This window comes from Sander vitreus, chromosome 7 (genome assembly GCF_031162955.1).
Source record: "Sander vitreus isolate 19-12246 chromosome 7, sanVit1, whole genome shotgun sequence".
NCBI classification, from domain to species: Eukaryota; Metazoa; Chordata; class Actinopteri; order Perciformes; family Percidae; genus Sander; species Sander vitreus.
Window position 1 is genome coordinate 20,947,540 of NC_135861.1, and position 22,890 is coordinate 20,970,429.

Sequence of the window (22,890 nt, forward strand, 5' to 3'; positions counted from 1 at the left end):
TAGGGCAGCATTATGTGGCACTGCTCTCATGTTTTCTCAATTTTAGGGCCACCCTAGGGTGCTAGGGTGGACGTTTTCTCCACTGGAAGGGCACCATAGATGGCACTTTATCATGTTTTTGTCTACCAAAGTGGCATCCAAATGGGCACGTCTTCTGCACTTTTTTTCAAACATGGCCCCCTCCACATCAGTCTCCAGAGGAAATCACTGACAGCAGTTGCATGTATCGCACATCATGACACATCTGATCCTCATTTCTGTTTTGCTACATTAGCGTTGTCATTTCTTCCGTCTTTGCTGTGTCAAGGAAAGATGCCAATGTGACGACCAGGATGATGCAGCTAATGTTACGTGAGGCTTAGACAACCTGGGGAATACACTGTGTATGTGACGTGAGCAAATTCGTCAGCATCTTCGTCCTATACAAACCCAAATATGAGAACCATTCCCACGCAAGGCGAGCCTCTGCCTCTCTGCAGAGTTGCCGTGTCCATTTGTTCTGCTCTAGTTTGTATGTAGGTCATCTGTAGTGGACCAGAGATGCAGCAGAATGGCAGCTGCACATTTCATTATATGGTATTGTTTTACAGTGTAATATTGGGCTTCATATAGCTTTGATTTACAAACATTTACATTTTTACAAAAACCCTGGTATGGACCGTTGAATAACACCATTCTACGTAATTTTAATATACAGAACATCCCAGGATCTATTGCCTCTGGAGGGCAGTATATGTTCCATGTTCGTCAGTTCTGTTTCTTGCCTTTAGTCAAGGAAACCTCCTCAAAGTGCCTGTGAAAAAGGTATGAGACAGAAATGTGTAGTCCATAGCTGGATCAGAGGTCCCTATCCATATCATTTAAAGCTTCGCTGTCAACTGAAGCAGAGTTGATGACGTCTCCCACTCTGTAGATGTCATGACAACCAATGGTCTGTGGTAAAATAACGCTCAGATATTAACTACAGACTACAAACAGGGGGCACTCCATGATCTGCCTCTATTATGACACCCAGTGGTAAGGTTTGGACTTGAAGGTTAAGCTTAAAATCGGATGTGAATGTATGTCAGAGTTATCTGCCTCAGTTAAACTAACAGTGGAGAATGGAGATAGAAGACACATCCAATGACTTACTAATGCTCCTTTGATGGAGGTCGCTCAAAGTCACACATTTTTTGTGACTATTTTTTGTAAGTTCTGCCCATCAGTGATATACAACCTAGCAAAGTTTCTTGAGCATGACTGGTGTTGGCATCCAACATCAAACACTGACAAGTAAAACCTGATACTAACACAGTTGTGGCCAAAGCCTGAAAAACATCTTTATCAAGATGAACTGGAATAGAAGCTTGATAAAGGTTTATTGTGTTCACTTTACTGACTGTAGCTGCATATGGTGTTGGTATTTTGTTTAATTCACAGTGGTTATCCCATAAACGTGTATGTTTGTTGACAGTGTACTGCCTGGACTCAGTCAGAAGCAAAGTCTGGCCTGTTGTACGTTCACTTTAAAAGATTGACCGAATAATGTAGTGGCCCGGTTTTCCCCAATGATGAGTAATAATCAATGAGTTTATCCAGAGCAAACATAATCTGCCGGGACTAACTGCGCTCCACAAGGATGTTTTTTTTTATTTCAAGTATCAGAAAGATAAGTTGACTATTTATATGCTTTCAACGCCTCAACAGCAGCTTTTAAAAAAAGTATCTGCAAGCTGTAAAACTTCATCAACAGAATCACAGTGGTCACGTGTCTGCCTGTTACACAAGGAGGGGGAAAAATCATCTGAAAAGTAAGTTTTTCAACAACAAAAGGCTTATTGTGGAATAAAGATATGTTTTATATGTTATTTTGAGTTATTTATTATCTCAACAAAACATTGTATGAATACTGACTGTACCCCTCCCCCCGGCATATACTGCATATGTGTAATGTGTGTGTGTTCATGTGTTTTTTTTAGGTGAGCCATGGCGGCTGATCTGGACATGGTGAACTTGTTCATCATTGCGGGAGGAACACTGGCTATTCCCATCTTGGCCTTTGTTGCTTCCTTCCTCCTCTGGCCCTCTGCACTCATTAAAGTGTATTACTGGTAAGGTCGAGAATTGTGTTGTTCTGTCTTTCACTTTTTATGTTTATTACCTGATGTGAATCCTTCTTATGAGCCAGAGATAGTAAATTACAGAAGTACTGATGACAAAATCAAAATACATGTCATTTTACCTGCGTATTATTCAGTTTCCTTTCATCTTCTTTTTCTTAATATATATATATATATATTTTTTTTATTATTACCTGTTTCCAGTTCTTTATTGAAGCAATGATGTTTACATTGAGTTAGATAATCAAACCCAAGACTCCATGTTTTTTTATGGCTGCACCAGTCCTTCAAATAGAAAATAATCTTCACATCTTGTGCATTATTTTATTCACCTATCCCCCTCAGTCTGGGTTTGAATTTGAACATTGTGTTTTAAAACACACATGCCCATATGAACATTGTTGTTTACTTAAATATTTTCAAGACATGTGAGTGTTACATTAAAACTGAATTGAAAAAGTGTGAGCCTAAAGATGAATGTGACATTTGAACACAAACTGCATGAAAGTGCATGTCAAGTCAATTCTTTATAAAGCCCAAAATCCCACATTCGCATCTACATGAAACCCTTAATGTATCCGAGCAGTAACATAAAGAAAATTGGCAACACATGCTCCGTTGTTTGCCCATTATCATTTGGCCTGAATTTAAATTGCACTGTCATGTCTGTGTGTATAAGCTCAGACGTACCTGCTCCTCTTCAGGTACTGGAGGAGGACTCTGGGCCTACAGGTGCGCTATGCAGACTGCGGTGGTTATCGCTTTTGTTACGCCTACAGAGGAAAGCCTGGGATGAGACCCTCCATTTTGATGCTGCATGGCTTCTCTGCTCACAAAGACACATGGCTCACTGTTGTCAAGGTCAGATGATCTACATCATTAAACAAAAGAGTTTGTTACTATTAACTCATGAGACTAACAGATTTAATCGAAATAAAGATTAAACTTCAAACGTGGCATTTTTGAAAGAAGCTGTGACAAGAAACATAACTAGATCAAAGTTCCAGGTGTTTTCATTGCAGAGTCCAAAATTTGCTCAAATTAAACTGGTCAAAATCAAATTTCAAATTCGGACAGCATGCAAAGGATGAGCTGTCAATCAGACCTCTGTCTAATGAGTCTGTCAGTCACATGATCCAAAAAAGCAAAGTTCAGATGAGTGACTGGACACATTGGACATCTGAATTTGTGAAAAATTGAGTTCTTGAAACTGGAAATTTCACAGAGGGTGTGCAAACCACATATGTTCAGATAGACATTTTCCAAAGTAACATACTTTAATGCTATAAATTCAGTTATACGATTCCAATTATTACAGCATTTCTTGGCTACCATGCATTAATACATTCATAGTTTTAATACTTTCTCCCTCCTACTGCTCTAGTATCTACCAAAACATCTGCACATTGTGTGTGTGGACATGCCTGGTCATGAGGGAACAACACGCACCAACACAGAGGATTACTCCATTCAAGGGCAGGTCAGAAGGATCCATCAGGTACACTAAAGAAAGAGAAATTACAAATATAAGGGTGTATTTGTCAGGTACCTAAATATCTTTCCACTGAAAAACTGTTTTTGTCCCTCGTTCTTCTCAGTTTGTGGAAACCATTCGTTTAAACAGGAAACCTTTCCATGTGGTTGGAACCTCCATGGGGGGAAATGTAGCTGGGGTTTACGCAGCCTGCTACCCTTCAGAGATCTGTAGCATGACTCTCATTTGTCCAGACGGTCAGTCACTATGTGTTGTTTCTGACATTTCACTTGATTTCCAGTTTGTTTTTAAAAGTCACATAATACTGATTATAAAGAATTATAAGACATGACCTGACATGATAATGAAAACACACACACACACACACACACACACACACACACACACACACACACACACACACACACACACACACACACACACACACACACACACACACACACACACACCTCTATTATTTTGCCTTTCCTATATAGTTTGCTTTGTTTATCGTTCCAAACTAAATATAAGTGCCCATCATCACTTTCTAATCAGAAAACACTTACTTCTGCAGGTATAAGACACCCATGTGAGACCAAATTTGACAATCATCTGCAGGACCTGAAGCACAGCAATTACACATTAAACATACCACTGATCCCTACTACACCAGAGGAGATGGAGGACATGTTCAGACTTTGTTCTCATGTTCGCTTTAAAATCCCTCAGCAGGTCAGGTCCACACTTGAAAATAAAAAGCATTATGGATTTCACTTTGTATGCACTCACAGTGGACGATAATATTCACCTTATTACATGTTTGTGTTATTTTTATACTGCTGCTGTTTATACATGTGCTGTCAATTTTAGATTCTGCAAGGACTGGTAGATGTTCGGCAGCCTCACAACACATTTTATGAAGAAGGTTAGTTCACAAAATGTTAGGGTTTCCCATGTAAGCATGCAGCATAGTCCATACTGGTAAATTTTTATTTTTTTTATTTTTTATTAGTATTTATGGAGATTGTTGGTGAGACATCAAGATATGCCTTACAGGAGCACTTACATCTGATCACTGCACCTTTACAAGTGATTTGGGGCAAAAAAGACCAGGTAACGTATGATGTTCCACTAAAAGTGACTCGGCAAAGCCTGTATAAATACAGTGATTACCAGGCAGCTTTTGCTTCTTTTATGATTCTTTTCTTTTATATATATATATATATATATATATATTTTTTTTATTTTTTTTTTTTTTTTTTACTTTTTTAAACTTTTACAAAAAATAGAAAAAACCTGATGGGTATCAGCATCTGACATTGTTACATGAAGTAAATGAAGTAATAAAAGAAATACAGAGGCTATATGAGAGTATATACAATAATCATAGTAGTCCAGTGCTTCCTGTCTCATGATACCGTCAGGAGTATAAATAGAAAACAAAACAAAATGAACAATTACACACACACTCACAAAAAATAAATAAATAAATAAATAAATAAAGACCCAGAGAGGAGAATCAAACCCTTAGTCAGTGCTGAAAAAATACATAGAAGCCTGTTTTACATTTTGGTCATTTAGGTCTCATCAAGTAAAGCCAAAAATGGTTTCCACGCTTTCTCATAATAGTTTGGTGCATCCCTTCTGCTAAGGCGAATCTGTTCCATCCTAGAAACACAAACCATTTCGTTGAGCCACCTCTTAAAGCAAGGAGATGATGGAGACTTCCAGTTGAGTAAAATCAATTTCTTGGCCGCTACCATGCCTGTTTTAAGTGCCTGCTTACAGTGGGAAGGGAGGGTCGATGTCTTTTCAGAGGAGCCAAAGATTGCCAGGTTACAGTCTGGTTGAATGTTCATTTTATAGGCTATTGCTTAGAGAACCAATTATAGGCATATATGTCACTCCTAAAGTTGTCCAGTACTGGGCAGTACCAGAATAAATGTGAAAGTGAACCTTCGGCTCCACCACATCTATCACACATGGGAGACACTGATTCAAATATTCTATTAAGTTTAGTTTTGCAATAATGCAGTCTATGTATGACTTTAAATTGAATTAACCGATATCTAGAGTTTATAGAACACTTCTGTATACTGGACAGGCCCTCCTTCCATAATTCCTCTGACAGTGGAACTCCCAGTTCTTTTGCCCATGCCTCCCTGAGATGACTGGTACCCGCTGGTGTCTCAAAGGCAGTGATAAAGTGGGAAATCAAGTGTTTGGAGTTTGGCTGTAAGAGAAGTGTAACTAATAACTAACTGTAAATAATTGTGCGGTCTATTTGGGAAATTAGAAACGTGTTTCCTAACTAAATGTCTCACCTGTAAATATCGATAAAAATGTGACTGAGGGAGGTGATATCTAGCCTGGAGCATAGGGAAAGAAGCAAAATTGTTATCTATGTAAAAATCTGAAACCCCATCCGTCAATCCTGGTTTGAACAAGTGATTGCCTGTTATTGGGGCATTTACCGAAACATTTGGTAAAAAGGAATTTTCTTATTTGATTCAATATCTTCAAAGAATTACTAAGAACCCTAATTGTAGCTAAATAACTTGTGAGACGTTTGTGCCTTTGAAAAGAGCACCGCTGGGAGTGAGGTTTGCGACGCAGACATGGATTCAATCTTTAGCCAGAGCGGAGAGGAACAGTCATCGTAAGGAGGACCCCACTGCCAGAAAATGAGAGCCCTTGCATTTGCAGCCCAGTAATAATAATGCCTAAAAACAGGGAGGCCAAGACCCCCACTTTTTAAATCCTTCTGCAGATGGGCTTTAGAAATACGAGGGGGTTTATCTGCCCAGACAAATGACAGGACGGCTAAATCCAGTTGTTTAAAAAAGGATAATGGCAAATAAATAGGTAGGTTTTGAAAAAGATACAATAATCTTGGAAGTGCAACCATTTTAACAGCATTGATGCGGCCGATCATTGACAGAGGGAGCCTTTTATGATTATTTTCTAAACTAAGAATCATGGGGCTGTGTACAAACTTGTAACTTGAAGGTGGGGGCTCAGGTTTCTCTAGCTGCTCGGGTCTGTATAGAGAAACTTCAGTCACATATCTACGTAGACATGATAACTGTCCTGTATTTGTCCAGGTGGTGGATGCCTCTGGAGCTACAGTCATTGCAGAGCTGGTGCCTGGATGCAGAGTGGACCTGCTGGAGAACTGTGGACACTCTGTGGTGATGGAGAGGCCTTGTCGGACAGCCAAACTCATCCTGGAGTTCATCATCTTGCAGCAAGATGCCAGGGGTGGCACAAAGAAATCTTCCTGAACTAGACTTGTAATAATCTCCTTCCACTGCAACGCTTCACATGTCCCTTGTAGCCTACGTGACATGCATATGTAAACATATGTCTAGCTTCAAAAAATGGACAGAAAGCAATGTTTATAATGTTCTACATTTCTTAGAAAATGCATCGCGTTTAATTTGTAATGTAAACTGCATCATGATAATAAAAGTCCCATGCATTTACCTGTATGTAACTGTGTTCGGAATCGGATGTGTGAATGTATTAATGCAGAGGTGCCTGTGGTTGCAGCAGGACCTCCTCCCCTCAACCCTCTTTGTGTGCGCATTTTTGCTCCAGCCTGGAGCCGAGCACTTTCTCTATCACTCTGAGCACAACTGCCCGGACGACCAGCGGCAAACATCACTGACTGTCTGGCTTCACCGTTAAATACCAACCGCAAGTCGCTGTTTCTGGACAAAAAAAGACAAATAAGCAAGAAAGCGAGCCGGTAAGGCTTTGTTTTAACGTATATGTTACTTCCCGGTAGTCTAATTAGCTAAGATCCCGGCGTCAACCGTAGTAACAGCAGTTAACGTAAACGGCTCGTGGACTGCTAGCTTTGTTAGTTCGCTGGGTAGCAATTAGCTAGCAGGCGATAAACCCTTTCTGCTGTGGTTCTCGCATTGTATTTAACGCACCGCTAACGTTAGCTAGCTACATATCTTAGCGCATCCAAGCTGTATTCACAACCTCTTAACATCATTCATCTTTTAAAATATATTTTGATGGCTACTTTTTACGCTAGCCACCAAACAAACATTAGATGGCTTCACTAGCATTCACCACCTTAACGTTATTTGATAGTTAAGTCCCAGTGTTGCTAAAACAAAACTGGGCAACTTACAAAATGTGAATAAATGGGTTTATGTGCACTTAGCTAGCTAGCTAGTAGCGTCAGTGCAATTATGATTTATGTTGTTATTCTGCGTGGTTACAGACACATGAGGTTCAAAGTTCATTCTTGACATTTGAAACAGCAGTTGACACAAAACAATGAATGTAATTTAGCAGCTGTTCTGGAGCTGTCAATCAAATCACATCCTTATCAGCAGATGGAGTTTGTCTGTTGTCATGGAAACGCAGATGTGTAATATGATCAAAAGCTCTTAAACGGCTACTAAATGTATCTTGCTGGTGAAATTGTTTTGTCAAATACAGGCTGCCGCTTTACCAGCAAGCACATGTATTCAATATGGAGTTACAAATAACTAATCTAACTCACATTAAGTAACTGGAAATAACATTATTCACAAGTGCTTGAATTCAGTATGTTCATTTAATTAATTTAATCATTTAAGCTCCTCCTAAGTAAACGGGTAACAAGATGTAATCCAACCCCCCCTCTCACACACACACACACACACACACACAGGTACTGCAAGCTCTCATCTGACACATGATTTGACTGAGTCTACACGATAGTGTCAATTATATTCTACATAACTCTGTTACAGCTCATGTTAATGTGACTGTTTTTTCACAGGTGAAATTGAATTAAGCCAAAGCATATCTGTTTCCTCTCTAATTTGGTCCTGACCAAGTGGCCATTGTTCTACAAATGGATAATGGAGACTGGGGCCATAGGGTAAGAGATGGATAGAAGACTTGAATAAGAGCAGTGTCAGACGTTTGTTTCTGATAAATAAATGTTAAATTCCCTCTGTTACCAGTTTAGTTTACATCTGGCATCTTAAACTAATGCAGTCTTCCCTGCAGTAAGTGCTCCCTTCATAAAGGTTGTAATGTTGGGATTTTATTGAAACTTTTTTAGAGAAGTGTTTATTTAACTTTTTGATCATTTTGGAGGCTGTATTTTGTGGTGCTGTTGATGAATTGTATTGCATTATATTGGGGTTCATTGGTATTACTGGGGTAGACAAAAATGTTAGAAACACTTTTTACTATAATGCAATATAATGCAACACACAGCACCACAAACTACATGATTTATTGTAGAGCCTTTGTAATAGACTCCATTTATTTTAGCTAGGTTGGCAGCTGAAATTCACACTGTTCATGTTATCGCCTACAACTGCAGGATGCAAATGCTAACTTACTTTAACTTCACAAAAACATGTGATTCTTATCCTCTCCTTGGTTCCTTTTTGCCATAGATGAGTACTCCTGTTACCTTGAACGTAGGAGGCCACCTGTACACCACCAGTTTATCCACCCTGCAGCGCTATCCAGACTCCATGCTGGGTGCCATGTTCCGGGGAGATTTCCCCACAACTCGCGATTCCCAAGGGAATTATTTCATTGATCGCGATGGGACACTGTTCCGGTACATCCTGAACTTCCTGCGGACGTCTGAGCTGACCCTCCCCTTGGACTTCACAGAGACAGACCTCCTTAGGAAAGAGGCAGACTTCTACCAGATCGAACCTTTGATCCAGTGCCTTAACGATCCCAAGCCACTGTACCCTCCCGACATCTTTGAGCAAGTCGTGGAGCTCTCCAGCACTCGGAAACTGTCAAAATATTCAAATCCAGTCGCCGTTATCATCACACAGCTAACCATAACTACGAAGGTTCACGGCCTGCTGGAAGGTATTTCTAACAACTTCACCAAGTGGAACAAACACATGATGGACACCAGAGACTGCCAGGTGTCATTCACCTTTGGACCTTGTGACTATCACCAAGAGGTGTCCCTAAGGGTTCACCTCATGGACTACATCACGAAACAAGGCTTCACCATCCGCAACACGCGTGTGCATCACATGAGTGAGCGTGCAAACGAGAACACGGTGGAGCATCACTGGACTTTCTGTAGACCAGCTCACAAGGTTGAAGACTAAGTTACAGCAGTCATCGTGGGTGACATTACTGTTTGATATGTCTTCATATTACACAAGATCAAAAAAGTGTATGTCACTAATGATTTTTTCTTATTTTGATCAATGTGGTACAGTGGCACAAGACTTAAAGTCCAGACAGATAGCATAAACACAATGAAAATGTGAATTATTTTGGATTTATTCACCTGTAAGTGCAAGAACACTTTATCTGTGCTACCGCTACATATTTGACATTTCTTTAATAATTAATACTCCATTGGGGTTAAGTTCTACAAAAACAGCATTTCTTATGAAGCAGAAAGACCCTATAGCATTGATTTTATTATGATTGTATGTATTTAGAGACACAAGAATACCCCCAATGATGCTAACAATGTGGGTAAATTGATTTTTATAGAAATAATTGTGATTTATTGTGGTTCCAATACCTGTATCTGTTTTTTCCGAAGTCAGTAATAAAGTGATTGTAAACCTGTAGCCATGATTTGAGACTCTATGCCTACATACAGTATAAAATCTATGTCTAAACATGCATTAATGTGCATTTAGATCAAAAGAGAAAAGAAAGAGGTGATTGTAAAAATGTTTGTACTCCGGACACAAGCTGTCTTGGTCATGTTTTGGACTACAGACTAACAAGAATTGTTTTGGATCCCGAGATGTCAGGAGTGAACCTTTTTTTTTTTTTTTTTATAATAAATTATGATTATCTTTAGCCCAATTTACAGTAGATCTTAAAATGAATCTCTTAGCTCTCTTATCTCCTTGTATGGTACTATTTCTGTCCCTAGTCATCGTTGCATGTGTCTGAGTGTCTTGTGTTTGTATATGTATTTGTGCGCTTGCAGTATTATGTCATACTGTTACAGTTTAGAGCTCATATATGCAGTAAAGTGTCTAGCCAAAATAAACCCATCTGTGGATTTGTCAGTTATTATTTTTATTTTATGGTTGAACTTTTCACCTTAACTTGATACTTTCCTATTGTATTTCAAATATTCAAACATCCAACCACTTAAAAGCTCCTTGCAAGCATGTTACACCAGGGCTTTGGCTACTTATGAGGTAGTACATGTGACAAATTGTGTTATTAACCATTTTTGTATTCGAGCAATGTGGCATACATTTTTTAAATATGTTTACAAAATGTTTTCTCACAAAGTTACATTCATAATTGTGATACCAATGGAAGGCTGTAGGCCTGGACTTCATGCTTTCACTTATTTCCTGTGGTAAAGCACAAATTAAAGATGGCAGCTAATGATGTCCTCAAAAACATTTTCGCTGTCAGAAATCTTTTTTTTTATATTAATTGTAGTACTCATTATTCATTAGTTAAAAATAGGTGTAAGTAATTGTAAAAAAAATAAATAACTACTAGCCGTGTTAAACTTCATTGTAACAAACTTTTTTTTGTATGCCAGGGCGTCATTGGATTTCCATTCAGTGACCTATTTAATTGATTATTTATTGAATCCCAATAGAAAAGGCACTAGAAAACTAGAAACATGCTGACACGTCTATACAATTCATCTGAGTATCAAATCCAATTACAAGATTTAGCAGCCGCATCAGCCTATATTTCTTTGCATTTGTTACTACATAATGTGAAGTTTTTTTCAGACGTGTCCATGATGCAGGTCTCATCTTAGTTTAAAAAAAATTTAATTGCTTTCGACTAGAGATGTTTTAGGCAGTATCGGAGCCGATACCGGTATCGGCTCCGATACTGCCTAAAACGCTGTTATCGGTATCGGGAAGTACTGGAGTTTATGCACCGATCCGATACCATGTAATAAAGCCCTAAAGAAAAGTTTATTTATGTTCTTTTTCCGTTATAACTGACTGTCAAACTGCATAATAAAAGAAAGTTCTGTGGCATTCATGTTTCACAAAGAGTTTAACCTGAGCCAGACCGACAACAAAGATAGAAATAATATCACATCCATACAGGGATAGTAGTATACAGTTCTTAAAACATAATAAAATATATGACACACTGGTATCGGATCGGTACTCGGTATCGGCCGATACGCAAGTTCAGGTATCGGAATCGGGAAGCAAAAAATGGTATCGGACCATCTCTACTTTCGACCAAGTCAGCAGGGGAAAAAAAACTCAAATTGTTTTTTTTTTTTTTTTTTTTTTTAAACCTGTTTTCTCACTTTTAAAATGCAATTATTTCACTAATGTGTGCACAGGGAAAATGAACACTTTTTATTAACATTACGTGACCTTTGAACTCTTTTTTTTTAGCTGTTTATTTTTTTGTATATATATTTTATTTTTTTGCATTCATCTTTTAGTGTTTAGTGTTTTAAGATGTAATCATGGATGTATTAAGAGAACGGATTTAATGCAAGGGGGTAAGCTTCGCTTCAGAGCTCGAACCTCCTATGGCGCCATTTTGATGCTACAAAGCGATCACCCCCCCGTTAGCATTCCATTGACTGCCATTCATTCTGACGTCACTTTGACAGCGAATAACTTTACATTTGAAGCGTTTAAAGACTTTATTTGTCCATTGTTTATTTCTAAAGAAACACGAAAATGTATAAAAGGCTCCAATACCTTGTACCTCACGTTATGGCTCCGTAGTATACGTTTTTGTAAAAATAGGCTAACGATTGTGTCATAACCACGCGACTTACTGTCGCATAGTAGAGGAATTACCGTATAGTACAGGAGAAGCTCGCAGGCAGTTTCGACTTACATGAGCTGTTTACGTTTAATTACTAATGTTAACTAGCATTTTAGTTAGCAATAGTTAGCCTGTGTCCATGTTATTTCCTTACATATATCTACGCTCTCCGTCTCCGCAAGATTGTGAATGATTGAGATTTCTCTTGGCACAGCTACCAGAAGACTTACAACTTTCAGACACGTTGCTCACGGCACATTTACGTCGTCTCTCTCAGTTGGAGGCTGCGCAGTAACGCTCAGCGCTCACCGGAAAAGTGCTTCTAATAGCCTTCACTGGTCTCTGTCCAGAGCAACGGGATCTGTTGGTCCATTCTTATATCTAGGTCTATGATTTAATGACACATAAAACACAACCGGATGTTACGACTCTTCCTCGGTGCGTTCGTTTTAAAAACCAACGTCGAGCTGCTGTTGATTCCTTTTAAGATTCTTGACAGCTCGTTTAAAACCGCTTGTTTGCTTTACGCCGAGAAACAAAACAAGCGCACCCTCTGCTCACGTCCGTTGCTCTTGTTAAAAGTGTAAAGGACATGTAAAAGGTCCATGCCTGCTCTATCCTGGAAACAGCAGTTTCTTCTTGCCGCATTGAAGACCGTAGACTGACACGACTTATGTCTGTATGTTAGCCAGGATGTTTAATAGGAGTAATAACGTTAGATATTTACTGAGCCTTGTCCCGGGTAAACAACGTCTTGGGACGTACAGGTTTCTTCCCATCTTCTTTTGCATCGGAGGCGTCATGGAGTGGATCATGATCAACGTGAGAATAGGAAGAGAGACTTTCTGTAAGTGTAAATTTGCAAATTGAGTTTCTTTTCAGCGGTAACGTTTAATCATTTGTTTTTGACTTGGTATTTACGCTAACGATAGCATAATGTGGACTTCTGTTAGCCCTGTGTCTTCGCATGTGGCTAAGTCTGTTGGATGTTTAGCTACGTCTGTAAACAAATAATAGACCAAAACTGGCTAAGTAACAACATTTGCAGCACATAATATATTCTGACTTGCCAGAGTGTATTAATTACTTATGTCTGGCAAGCTTCTTCACTTAACGTTAAAGTCACCCTTCACTCAAAAATGGGTTTTTGTTAATGTTTATGTCCCCTAAAATATCTGACCTTGACTATACTGACTTGTGTCTGTGCTAACTTTTCCACTAGAGAGATGTCTCTCTTTAATTCTTACATTCCTCTTCAGAGGCCTGTACTGCGAAGCAAGATTTGGCGTTAACGAGGTAACTTCAGGTTCAACCCAGGGTTTTCTGTACCACGACGGTGGATCACTTGTTACCGGGTTCAATCGCCGTGGTAACTTATGCTGAACACCTAACCTGAGGCCTGTACTACGAATCAACATGCCCTGGATTTCTTTCAGTTACCCGGCTTCACTAACCCTAACAACCGCGGTCCAGCATAAGCTGCGTCACGACGCTGGTTAACAACTAGTTCAGTCAACTCAGGGTTTCCCAATCCAGCGGCGCGCGCGTTCACATAAAAGAGGCGGTGTTTGCACAGCATGACCAATCGCAAACATCTACCAGAGCAGCATATTTTAAACAAGAAGAGCAAACTATAATTCTACATAAATATGACTGTACAGTTATTCCGATTTTTTGCGGAAATTTCAAATTCCTGTTTCGGTTAAGGAGTATTCAATTGTCTTTGATGCAATTCCCTCTGGAATCAGAATGCTGCTGGGAGGCATTCATTTCCCATGGCCACTGACTCACAATATAGATTTATCTGATACTGCTGCGAGGAGTTTATGCTTTTCTGCGGTGCGCCGGACTACAAATAAAACAATTAGGACATTATACCAAAAAGATATTGTTACTATTCCTTATATAATCCCATATTGGAACAGTTTAATAGAGAATGTCCCTTGGAAAAACGTTTGGTCTTTGCCTTTCAAATATATGCTTACTAATAAAGTGAGAGAAGTTACGTTTAAATTAATTCACAGATTCTACCCAGCAAAGTGTGTGGTATAAACCAGATATTGAATCTGAATGCTCTTTCTATAAAACGTCAGATGAAGATATTTCCCATTTATTTTGGAAATGTTCCTACACAGAAAAATTCTGGTCAAACGTCCTTGAATTTATCCAAACCAATTTCATTACGGATTTCTCTTTTTGTTTTAGGGATGTTTTCTTTGGTGTGGTTGAGCTTAAGACTGATAAGGAAGGAAAATATTTCATAATTAATCTTTTATTTCTACTCGCTAAATATCACATCCATAAATGTAAGTTCAGAGGCTCTAAACCTTTCTTTCCTGTGTTTGAAAATGAAGTCAATGAATACTTGGACTCTATAAGATATTCAAAGAACTGTAAAGCTCTGAAGACTGTGCAGATATACTCAACACTTGTGACATCTTGTGACTGAATGATATTGGAACTGTTAAGTGATGCTATGAATTGGACTGCTTGTTGATTAGCCTTGATGGACTTTGCAGACTCCCTGGAATATTAATTGCTCATGTATTTATTTTGTAGTTGTGTGTATGTGTACGTGTATGTGTTGTTTGTAACTGCAAATGCTCTCAATAAATTTTATATATATAATATAAAAATAAAAAATAAAAATTCTACATAAATATGAAGAACACAAACACATTTTACAGGCAAAATGCAGGAAGGAAAGCTGGCAAAAAAAAAGCTGACGCGGTTTTACGTAAATCACAACGCTTATCCTATCAATATCACTTCCAGTGGTGTAGTCTCTACCTTCTATATAGGCTACCCACTTAAAACTGCCCAATGACACGTAACAACATAGGCTACTTTCCATTATATTTTTGATAAATTTTGAATTGTCATCCGTGCTTTTTTCTTAACGTCTAGCCTATAGGCTGAATAAAGGTATTTTTACCGTAAATTGGTGCATTAAAGTGTATCGGAATGCAGGAAATGAAGTCGTTGATGCTTAAAACTTTCTTGGGGGAGGACACCCAACATACAACATAATTCTAACCGATGTGCGTATTGGCAACACACGGCTGAAGAAGCCGACAAATAGCAAATAGCCTATATGTAATTCCCTCCGCTTAAAAATCTAAATCGTTCATAAAAATACCCATCAGTGAATGTTAACGGGGTTGTCGGTCTCCTAAATGTTTTAACTTTTATGAGCGCACCTCTCTCCCCCTCTCTTCCTCTCTCTCCCTCTCCGTGCACCGAGCTCCGCCTGATCTTACCATCCTAATTTCCACCGGTTGCGGTGACGCCGTTATCAATCGAGTATTGATTGGTCAGTAGGCGGTGCTTTTACACCAGTTGATCTCTAATCTCCAACATAACCTGCTCCCGACCAGGTTAGGTGTTCAGCATGAGTTACCACGGTGAATTGATAGTATGTAATAATATAGCTTCATTTTAAATTGACCGTCAGTTTAAAACAATTTTGTGAGTTTTTGAGAGGCGGTGAGTTGAGCTGCTCCTAATTTGCATAAAGTAGCCTGGACCTCAATTTAATGCAAATAAGGAGCAGGCAACCCAACTCTCCGTCTCTCAAAAGTGGCTGCGATGCTACCAGAATGCATTGCCCAGCTGCCTAGACAATGAATGGGAAACGTGGAAATGATGCTGCTTATGGACACATACCTTCAGTACAGAGAGTAAAAACACACTGTCATTGTAGCTGTGTCAGTCACTGCCAGTCATGAGACTGTACATCTGCTAGTCGCTGGTTTAAGTGCACAATAGAGTCCTAATCTGAGTCTGGTGGAACTCCGTGACGACCGGCTGTGAGACCGTGACATCAGGAGTCTCAACCTAGAGGAGCAGCGAGGGAGAAAGAGTAGATGTGCTTCCAGCCCCTTTTCAGAGGTTTTTTGTAAAAACTTTTTATCTGGGAAAACCATGTTAAACAACATATTAACCATAACAGAGTCTTTTTTTACATACTTTAAAACGTGTATGGAGGGGGACTTTAACTTTAGCAATGTATAATTTGCCATGTTGCATGTTTAAGTAATTTATTACAGTGCGTTTACAGTGGACCTAAGGTTAGGGCTGTGCTTGTATACTGATTTGGGACACACATAACACCCTTGTTGGTCGTTCAAACATGTGCTCAAATGTTCCTCTCCTCCTCTGCCCTACTGTCATTAGTAAATCTGGAAAAAGTGAGAGAAAGGTGGAAAAACTTTTATTTTTAAAGAAATGCACAGTACAGGCAGTTAGATGGGTCAGACTTCTGCAGGACACTGTACAGCTGCTAAAAGAGAAATACATCGCAATATATCTTGACTTAGTACCTCAGTATTGATTGAAGTGGTACTATTTTTGTTGTCTCAAACAAACAAATACTGGTAACTTATATCATTAGACCCTGATACAGACTAAAAAGACAAGAAAAACTAAAAAGACAACATAATGTATAGTATGAAAATATGACAACAAAAATCAGAAATGATATTGAGATGATCACCAGTGGTGGAAGAAATACTCAAATTATTTAGCGATTCCACAATGTAAAAGTATCCCTCCATTCATTCAAACAACCTACTAAAGTACAGAACAGAAGTATGTACTTAAAAGTATTACAAGTTAAAGTAGTCCTTATGTAGAATGGCCCCTTTCAACATTTTATTTTTATGTATATGTAACATTACAATTTATATATTTTTTGGATCATTCAATCATTTAATCTATAAAGTAAATCAGAAAATATTGAAAAATGTAATGGAAAAATCTATGTAGAATGTTATAACTGAGAGATACCATACTTAAAGATTGGCATGGGGTACTTTCCATAAAATCATCTATACTATATACTACATCTATACTATGCATCCTGATAAAGTTCCATTGGCCTTTGGACTTAAAATAGCCCCACATCATCACATACCCTTCACCATACATATTAGCATGGTTTTATTTCAGTTAGCCTAATAGCTGGTTTGATTTGCATTGAGAGATGATTTTATGGAAAGTACCCCATGCCAATCTCTAGGTATGGTGAAGGGTATGTGATGATGTGGGGCTATTTTAATTCCAAAGGCCAAGGGAACTTTATCAGGATGCATAGTATCCTGGATCCATGAAATAACTGGCCTTTAAAAATAAAAATCTGCCTGCCTCTATGGGGATTTAACATAGGGCTTTACTTACTTATGCCCCCTGTATTTTAAGGAAGAACATTTATTTATTTACGATACATAATTCATTCATAAAGAAAATTGGTATCCTTAAAGGTTGGATTGGATTTTCCTCATTTTTTTTAAATTAAGGCATTAAGATCAATTTCCGAAAGTAGAATTTCTATAAAGTAGCATCAAAATAAATAAACTCAAGTAGAAGTACCTCAAACTTTGTACTTTTAGAATAGTACTTAAGTAAAAGCAATATCCACTATTCTACTATTCAGTATATCACATTGTTGATATTGCATTGATATGTCTGTAGAGAGAACATAATGGATGTTGGATCACTCAAAAGATTTAAAAAGAACTTTAATGTGTTTCTACTCTCCATGAACCCACATCCATTTATTCCAGATGTGCTATTTCAGAAGAACTAAAATGAGTCAAAATCCTCTCGTGTTAAAAAAAACGCCAAAAAAGCTGCCCTGCATATTTTGTAGTATTTGTAGTATTCTGAGGCCATTTAGGGATACAGAAACATTCCCCTCTACAGAGAACAGACTCAGTCTCATCTAGGGCTGCACGATATGAGGAAAATATCTAATTGCGATTATTTTGACTGATATTGCGATTGCGATATGATTCACGATATTTGAGGGAATGGTTTGCACATATTTTGCCATTAACAAATATTGCCCCCCCCCTGCAATGTTGATATTGCACTAGTCCATATTGCGATTTCAATACAATTGCCATTAATTGTGCAGCCCTAGTCTCATCCCTATTTTTCATTCCTTATTCAGTTTCCTTATTATATATGTGTTGTAGTTGCAAACTATCTTTAGTCTGCAGGATAACTTATAGACCTTTTCACACAAGAAAATGTGACATGTCACAGTATGAGAAGCACAAGTGGAAAGGATTTAAAAAAAAAATCATAATTGAATTCCAGCTGCTTTGGTTTTAGTCTTGTCTTAGTATAGATCGTTTTCACTGCAGACATTTTAATTTGTCATTGCAGGAAAAGCACAGGTGAAAACAAATTGTGTTAAAGATGGCTCAGTTATATTAAGTATCCCAGTAAGCCATGCTAGTGAGCCAGCACCCTGGAACCGGCTCACCTAAATGGAGTGCAGTCATAATTAATGTTATTAATTACTCACTGCAGTTTTAACTGAATCAAAACTGCCTATATCACAGGTGTCTCATTTCAGTCTCTTAAATCTGTTTTCTTTCATTCTGTTTTCTTTCTAGATGATGTCTACCGAAGAAAACGATCTGAACGGGAGTACAAGCAGAAGATAGCAGATGGTTTGATAGTTCTTGAAGAGCCTGCAGCCAAGTGAACGAAGGTTGAATTTAATGTGGACTTCACATGTGTCCTCTAAGGACACATTCTTGGACTCACGCTCCCTTACTTGTATCCAACAGGCTGGAATGGACTTCATAGTGTGTTACAACAACTCTATCACAGTTACGAAGGAGTAAAGAGTGAAAGGCTGATGGAGAAACATGCAAGTTTATTGTTAATATGATCTTTAGTTCAAAAAAATCAAATGAAATGATGAAATAACAATGGTCTCATATTGATTTGACAACAAGTCTATATTGATGTGTTGTGTTTCAAACATTGCATAGCACCTGCCAAGACTAACAAGTCTCAACCAAATTGTAACAAAAGAGAAAATACAAGAAATAATCTTGGATGATTTTGCACAGATGTGTTCATTACATCGAATTTGATAAGAAACAAAAAAAACACAAGCTTGTTTAAATACTGCTGTTATGTAATTATACGTTTTCTGTTTGATAATGAAAAACTGTTAAAAGTCTTGTACTGTACGGTAGATAGATAAAATCGAAATTAAGAACTGCATTTTGCAAATAGTAGTTTTACTATCTACGTATCTGCTTCCTTTACCCCCAATCCCAAGGTTGACATCAGTCGAAAGCATGCTTTGGTTATTTCATTTGTACCATCCGATAGGGAGAGACTGCAGACAGATGAAGCTGTTTGGGTGCTTCGACAGCACGACAGGGTTCCCGTCCAGTCTCAACTCGTTCATGTTGGTCCGGATGTAGTGACTGTTGTTACCTTTGCAGAATGTCTCATCTGTTACTGTGGCGATATTGTTGTTCTGCAGAACGAACAGGAGAAACAATCCAAGAACACAAAATGTGCCCATCATGTAGCTACAACTACTTGCACCGCAGGAAGAAAAGTAATCAAATTGCTTCTTCAGAGCTTCTGTGATTAATTTCTGTGATTGCAGTGAATTACAGATAAACTTACATGCAGGTGCACAGCGTGAAGAGACTCTGGAAGTTGGGGCACTGCTGTCAGTTCATTGTTACCAAGGTAAAGATATGCCAGTCTCGTGAGTTTCTGCAACAACAAAAGACCACTGTTTTGAATCAGGCGGCTTGCTGTGTTAAACATCTAAACTCAAGTACATAATGTCTGCAACATTTTAAAATGAGATCAGTTGGCTATCTTACTTTAAAAGCAGTTGCCTTCACACCCTGGGTTTTAAGATGGTTGAAATTAGCATTGAATGACACGAGCTTGGCGGGCAGCATGGGAAGTTTAGTCAGTCTGTTTTCTGCAAGAATGAGCTCCTCAAGATCTGAAAGTTTTGAAAAAGCTCCATCGTCTATCTCAGCGATGAGATTGCCAGTAAGGTCAATTGTTTTTAATGTGGCTGGAGAAAAACACACAAAGGGGAGAGAGCTTAAAAGATGGCATTCACTAAAGAGTTACATATCCTTATGACTTATATTTACCCATTTCTGCAAAGTCTTTGTTTCTTATTTTTGTGATTTTGTTGAAACGTGCATAGAGATGTGCCGTTTCCTTTGGCAGTGCTGGAATGGCTGACATTTCAGGGGACACCTCCTCACAGTAAACAGATCCACTCAGGCAAACACACAGCAGACATGTTGGCATCTCTGAAACGATCACAATATTTTTTTCATCACCTTTGTACAGAAAAGTTTTTTTCCTTCCACTAATTGGTCTCAGCGATGTGACTGTGCAGCTTAAAATGCACTACACATAGTTTAGATGGGGACACTTGATCGACTCCATTATTACATAATATGGGCTTTAGCTACGTTCACAAAAATGTAAAATAATTCCTCAGCAAGTGTTGCATAATCGGCTTCAAAACAGTTGTTGAAAACTATTTATCTGTTTAAACAAACCTTACCATCAGCTCTTGGAGCTGCTGCTGGGTCAGTGTCTGAGTCTCGAAGGGTGTCATAGTCTGGAAAGTTTACAGTGTCTTTCTGTAAAAAGGATAACTCTTCATAAAAGCTTCTTCCCAACTCAAAAATATTATGCATTTCTTCCACTGGCTTATTGACAAAAGATGCTTTTACTGTAGGTTTTCTGACTTCCATGTATTCATCTTTTGCTGCAGAAGACAGTATCCATGGGAGCAAAACAGATGTAAAAATTAAAGTCCTTAACTGCATCATTGTGTCTTAGTTGCTGGTGAGAGAAGAGAGTGTCTGTCTGCTAGGCTGGGATCTGAGGTATATTTCCATCCAGTTTTTTTTTTTTTTTTTAAGCTGCCAGTATGCTGTTGAGTAAGAAAAGAAAAACTTTAACTCAATACTCTCCAGCTCTCAGACTGGTCAGTGTGATTCTAAAGACTATATACTGTGTTTTCTGTATAGCAAACAGACAGGAAGAGTGTCTGTTAATATTGAGCAAAGTGGTGATTAAAATATATGTAGGGAAATCATTCAATAAACTAATGAAAGCTTCTTTTAAATGTTACTTTAACTGACAAAAGAATGTTGTTTCTGGAAAAACAGTGGTCCTGAGTTCCAGTAATTGATGGAAAAAAATGGAGTGATTTATGAAATGAATTGCCAACGTAGCACTGAACTGGAAAGTAAAAAAACTTTTTGAATATGTCCCTTTTTCAACCTAATACCTCAGTTCAAATACCAGCTCAATAACAGCAGTTAATGCACTCTGTCTCTTTAGGACAGGGCAGTTCCCCGATTACTAAAGTGACTATTAAAGAGACTATTTCTTAAGAAACAGACAGTTTGGAGGGTGATGGAATATTTTACTTATGTTTATTTATTAATCAGTTTGCCATTGATGAGTTCTAGTGTGCAGCTGTATCCCTTTGTCAAAATTATGACAAACATTTTAGCATTCAAGCAGCTGGACAGTTACAAAATGTACACTACCGGTCAAAAGTTTGGGGTCACTTAGAAATTTCCATTCCACTCCATTCCAGACAGAATACCAGCTGAGATCAGTTGCATTGTTTTTTTAATCAGGGCAGCAGTTTTCAGATCACATTATGTGCTTACATAATTGCAAAAGGGTTCTCGACTGTTGTAGACAGAAGTGGCTGAAGAAACTCCATGTTTTTTGGTCTAAATGTTGTACCCAAATTAAAAGTGGTACAGCTCCCATATACTTTGACACTCTGGGATGTGCCTGATATCATTGGAAAGGAAACACTCGATTCTAGGCCTTCCTGACACAGTTAAAGAGGCTAGAATGGAGGTTTTTTATTTCCGTCCAAGTCATACATCTGTAAAATGATTAGAATACACTGCTGTAAACACATCTGGTAACATACAGACAACACAAGGCCATAGCCACGTGTCTCAGCTTACTACAGAAACAATCCAGAAGCCAAAAGACTCAAAAATGGATTTTATATGATTTCTTTTCTACAGATATGTCTGTGCGTTTTTTTTAAATTTCCATTTGAAAAGTGCAAAGAAAAATGCCAAAAAACTACAAAATACAACACTTCTCAAACACACAAACACACCCACATCAATCACCTTTCCAATGATACCAGGCACACCCCAGAGTGTCAAAGTATATGGGAGCTGTACCACTTTTAATTTGGGTATGACGTTTAGACCAAAAAGCATGGATTTCAAGCGTTTCTTCAGCCACTTCTTTCTACAACATTTGAGAACCCTTTTGCAATTATGTAAGCACATACTTTAATCTGAAAACTGCTGCCCTGATTAAAAAAACAATGCAACTGATCTCAGCTGGTATTCTGTCTGGAATGGAATGGAAATTTATAAGTGACCCCAAACTTTTCACCGGTAGTGTATCTTCAAGGGTTTCCATTAGACAACGTAGCTTTGTTTCTTAAATCTTAATTGAATACAGGTACCAGCTTTTCTCTTTTCACAACCTTAAATGTGAGGTGTCCAAACTTCTCACCTGGAAAATATACATGCTTCCTCTCCACAGAGGTAATACAACTATTAATATTACAACTACTCCGCATACAGTGAATAGTCACTTATTGCCTATAACTCTGAAAATGTAGAAAACTTTCATATAGTGCTGAAAGGAGTAGTCAGTTAATCAATAGTTGATCGGCAGAAAATTAATCCATTCAATCCTTTATTGTGCAAAAAA

At 38.2% G+C, this 22,890-nt stretch overlaps 4 protein-coding genes across 6 annotated transcripts; 3 read left to right on the top strand and 1 right to left on the bottom strand.

Moving 5' to 3' along the window:
- The first annotated feature begins 1,968 nt into the window (after positions 1-1,968).
- abhd6b (abhydrolase domain containing 6, acylglycerol lipase b) lies at positions 1,969-7,067 on the top strand. Its single transcript, XM_078253874.1, has 8 exons — positions 1,969-2,093; positions 2,807-2,963; positions 3,487-3,600; positions 3,701-3,833; positions 4,151-4,308; positions 4,447-4,501; positions 4,589-4,689; positions 6,681-7,067. Exons 1-8 carry the CDS (start codon positions 1,969-1,971, stop codon positions 6,858-6,860), a joined length of 1,023 nt encoding a protein of 340 aa, XP_078110000.1. The 3' UTR covers positions 6,861-7,067.
- Positions 7,068-7,168: 101 nt separating this feature from the next.
- On the top strand, positions 7,169-10,612 carry kctd6b (potassium channel tetramerization domain containing 6b). 2 transcript variants are annotated; one of them, XM_078255255.1, is made up of 3 exons: positions 7,170-7,327; positions 8,363-8,464; positions 8,994-10,612. In XM_078255255.1, exons 2-3 carry the CDS (start codon positions 8,438-8,440, stop codon positions 9,678-9,680), a joined length of 714 nt encoding a protein of 237 aa, XP_078111381.1. In that variant the 5' UTR covers positions 7,170-7,327; positions 8,363-8,437; the 3' UTR covers positions 9,681-10,612. The 2 variants fall into 2 exon arrangements, with proteins under 2 accessions (XP_078111382.1, XP_078111381.1); XM_078255256.1 differs by lacking the exon at positions 8,363-8,464 and having other exon boundaries at positions 7,169-7,327.
- Positions 10,613-12,595: 1,983 nt separating this feature from the next.
- uqcc5 (ubiquinol-cytochrome c reductase complex assembly factor 5) lies at positions 12,596-19,347 on the top strand. 2 transcript variants are annotated; one of them, XR_013502280.1, is made up of 3 exons: positions 13,077-13,168; positions 13,544-13,617; positions 18,726-18,815. XR_013502280.1 is itself a non-coding variant. In XM_078255257.1 (2 exons), the coding sequence occupies exons 1-2, from the start codon at positions 13,003-13,005 to the stop codon at positions 18,815-18,817; spliced, it is 258 nt and encodes an 85-aa protein (XP_078111383.1). In that variant the 5' UTR covers positions 12,596-13,002; the 3' UTR covers positions 18,818-19,347. The 2 variants fall into 2 exon arrangements, 1 of the variants encoding a protein (XP_078111383.1); XM_078255257.1 differs by lacking the exon at positions 13,544-13,617 and having other exon boundaries at positions 12,596-13,168; positions 18,726-19,347.
- A 58-nt stretch (positions 19,348-19,405) lies between these two features.
- On the bottom strand, positions 19,406-20,951 carry ognb (osteoglycin, paralog b). Its single transcript, XM_078255258.1, has 5 exons — positions 20,681-20,951; positions 20,256-20,420; positions 19,971-20,173; positions 19,765-19,857; positions 19,406-19,609 (listed from the first exon to the last, which is right to left on the bottom strand). Exons 1-5 carry the CDS (start codon positions 20,949-20,951, stop codon positions 19,439-19,441), a joined length of 903 nt encoding a protein of 300 aa, XP_078111384.1. The 3' UTR covers positions 19,406-19,438.
- Positions 20,952-22,890: the final 1,939 nt, after the last annotated feature.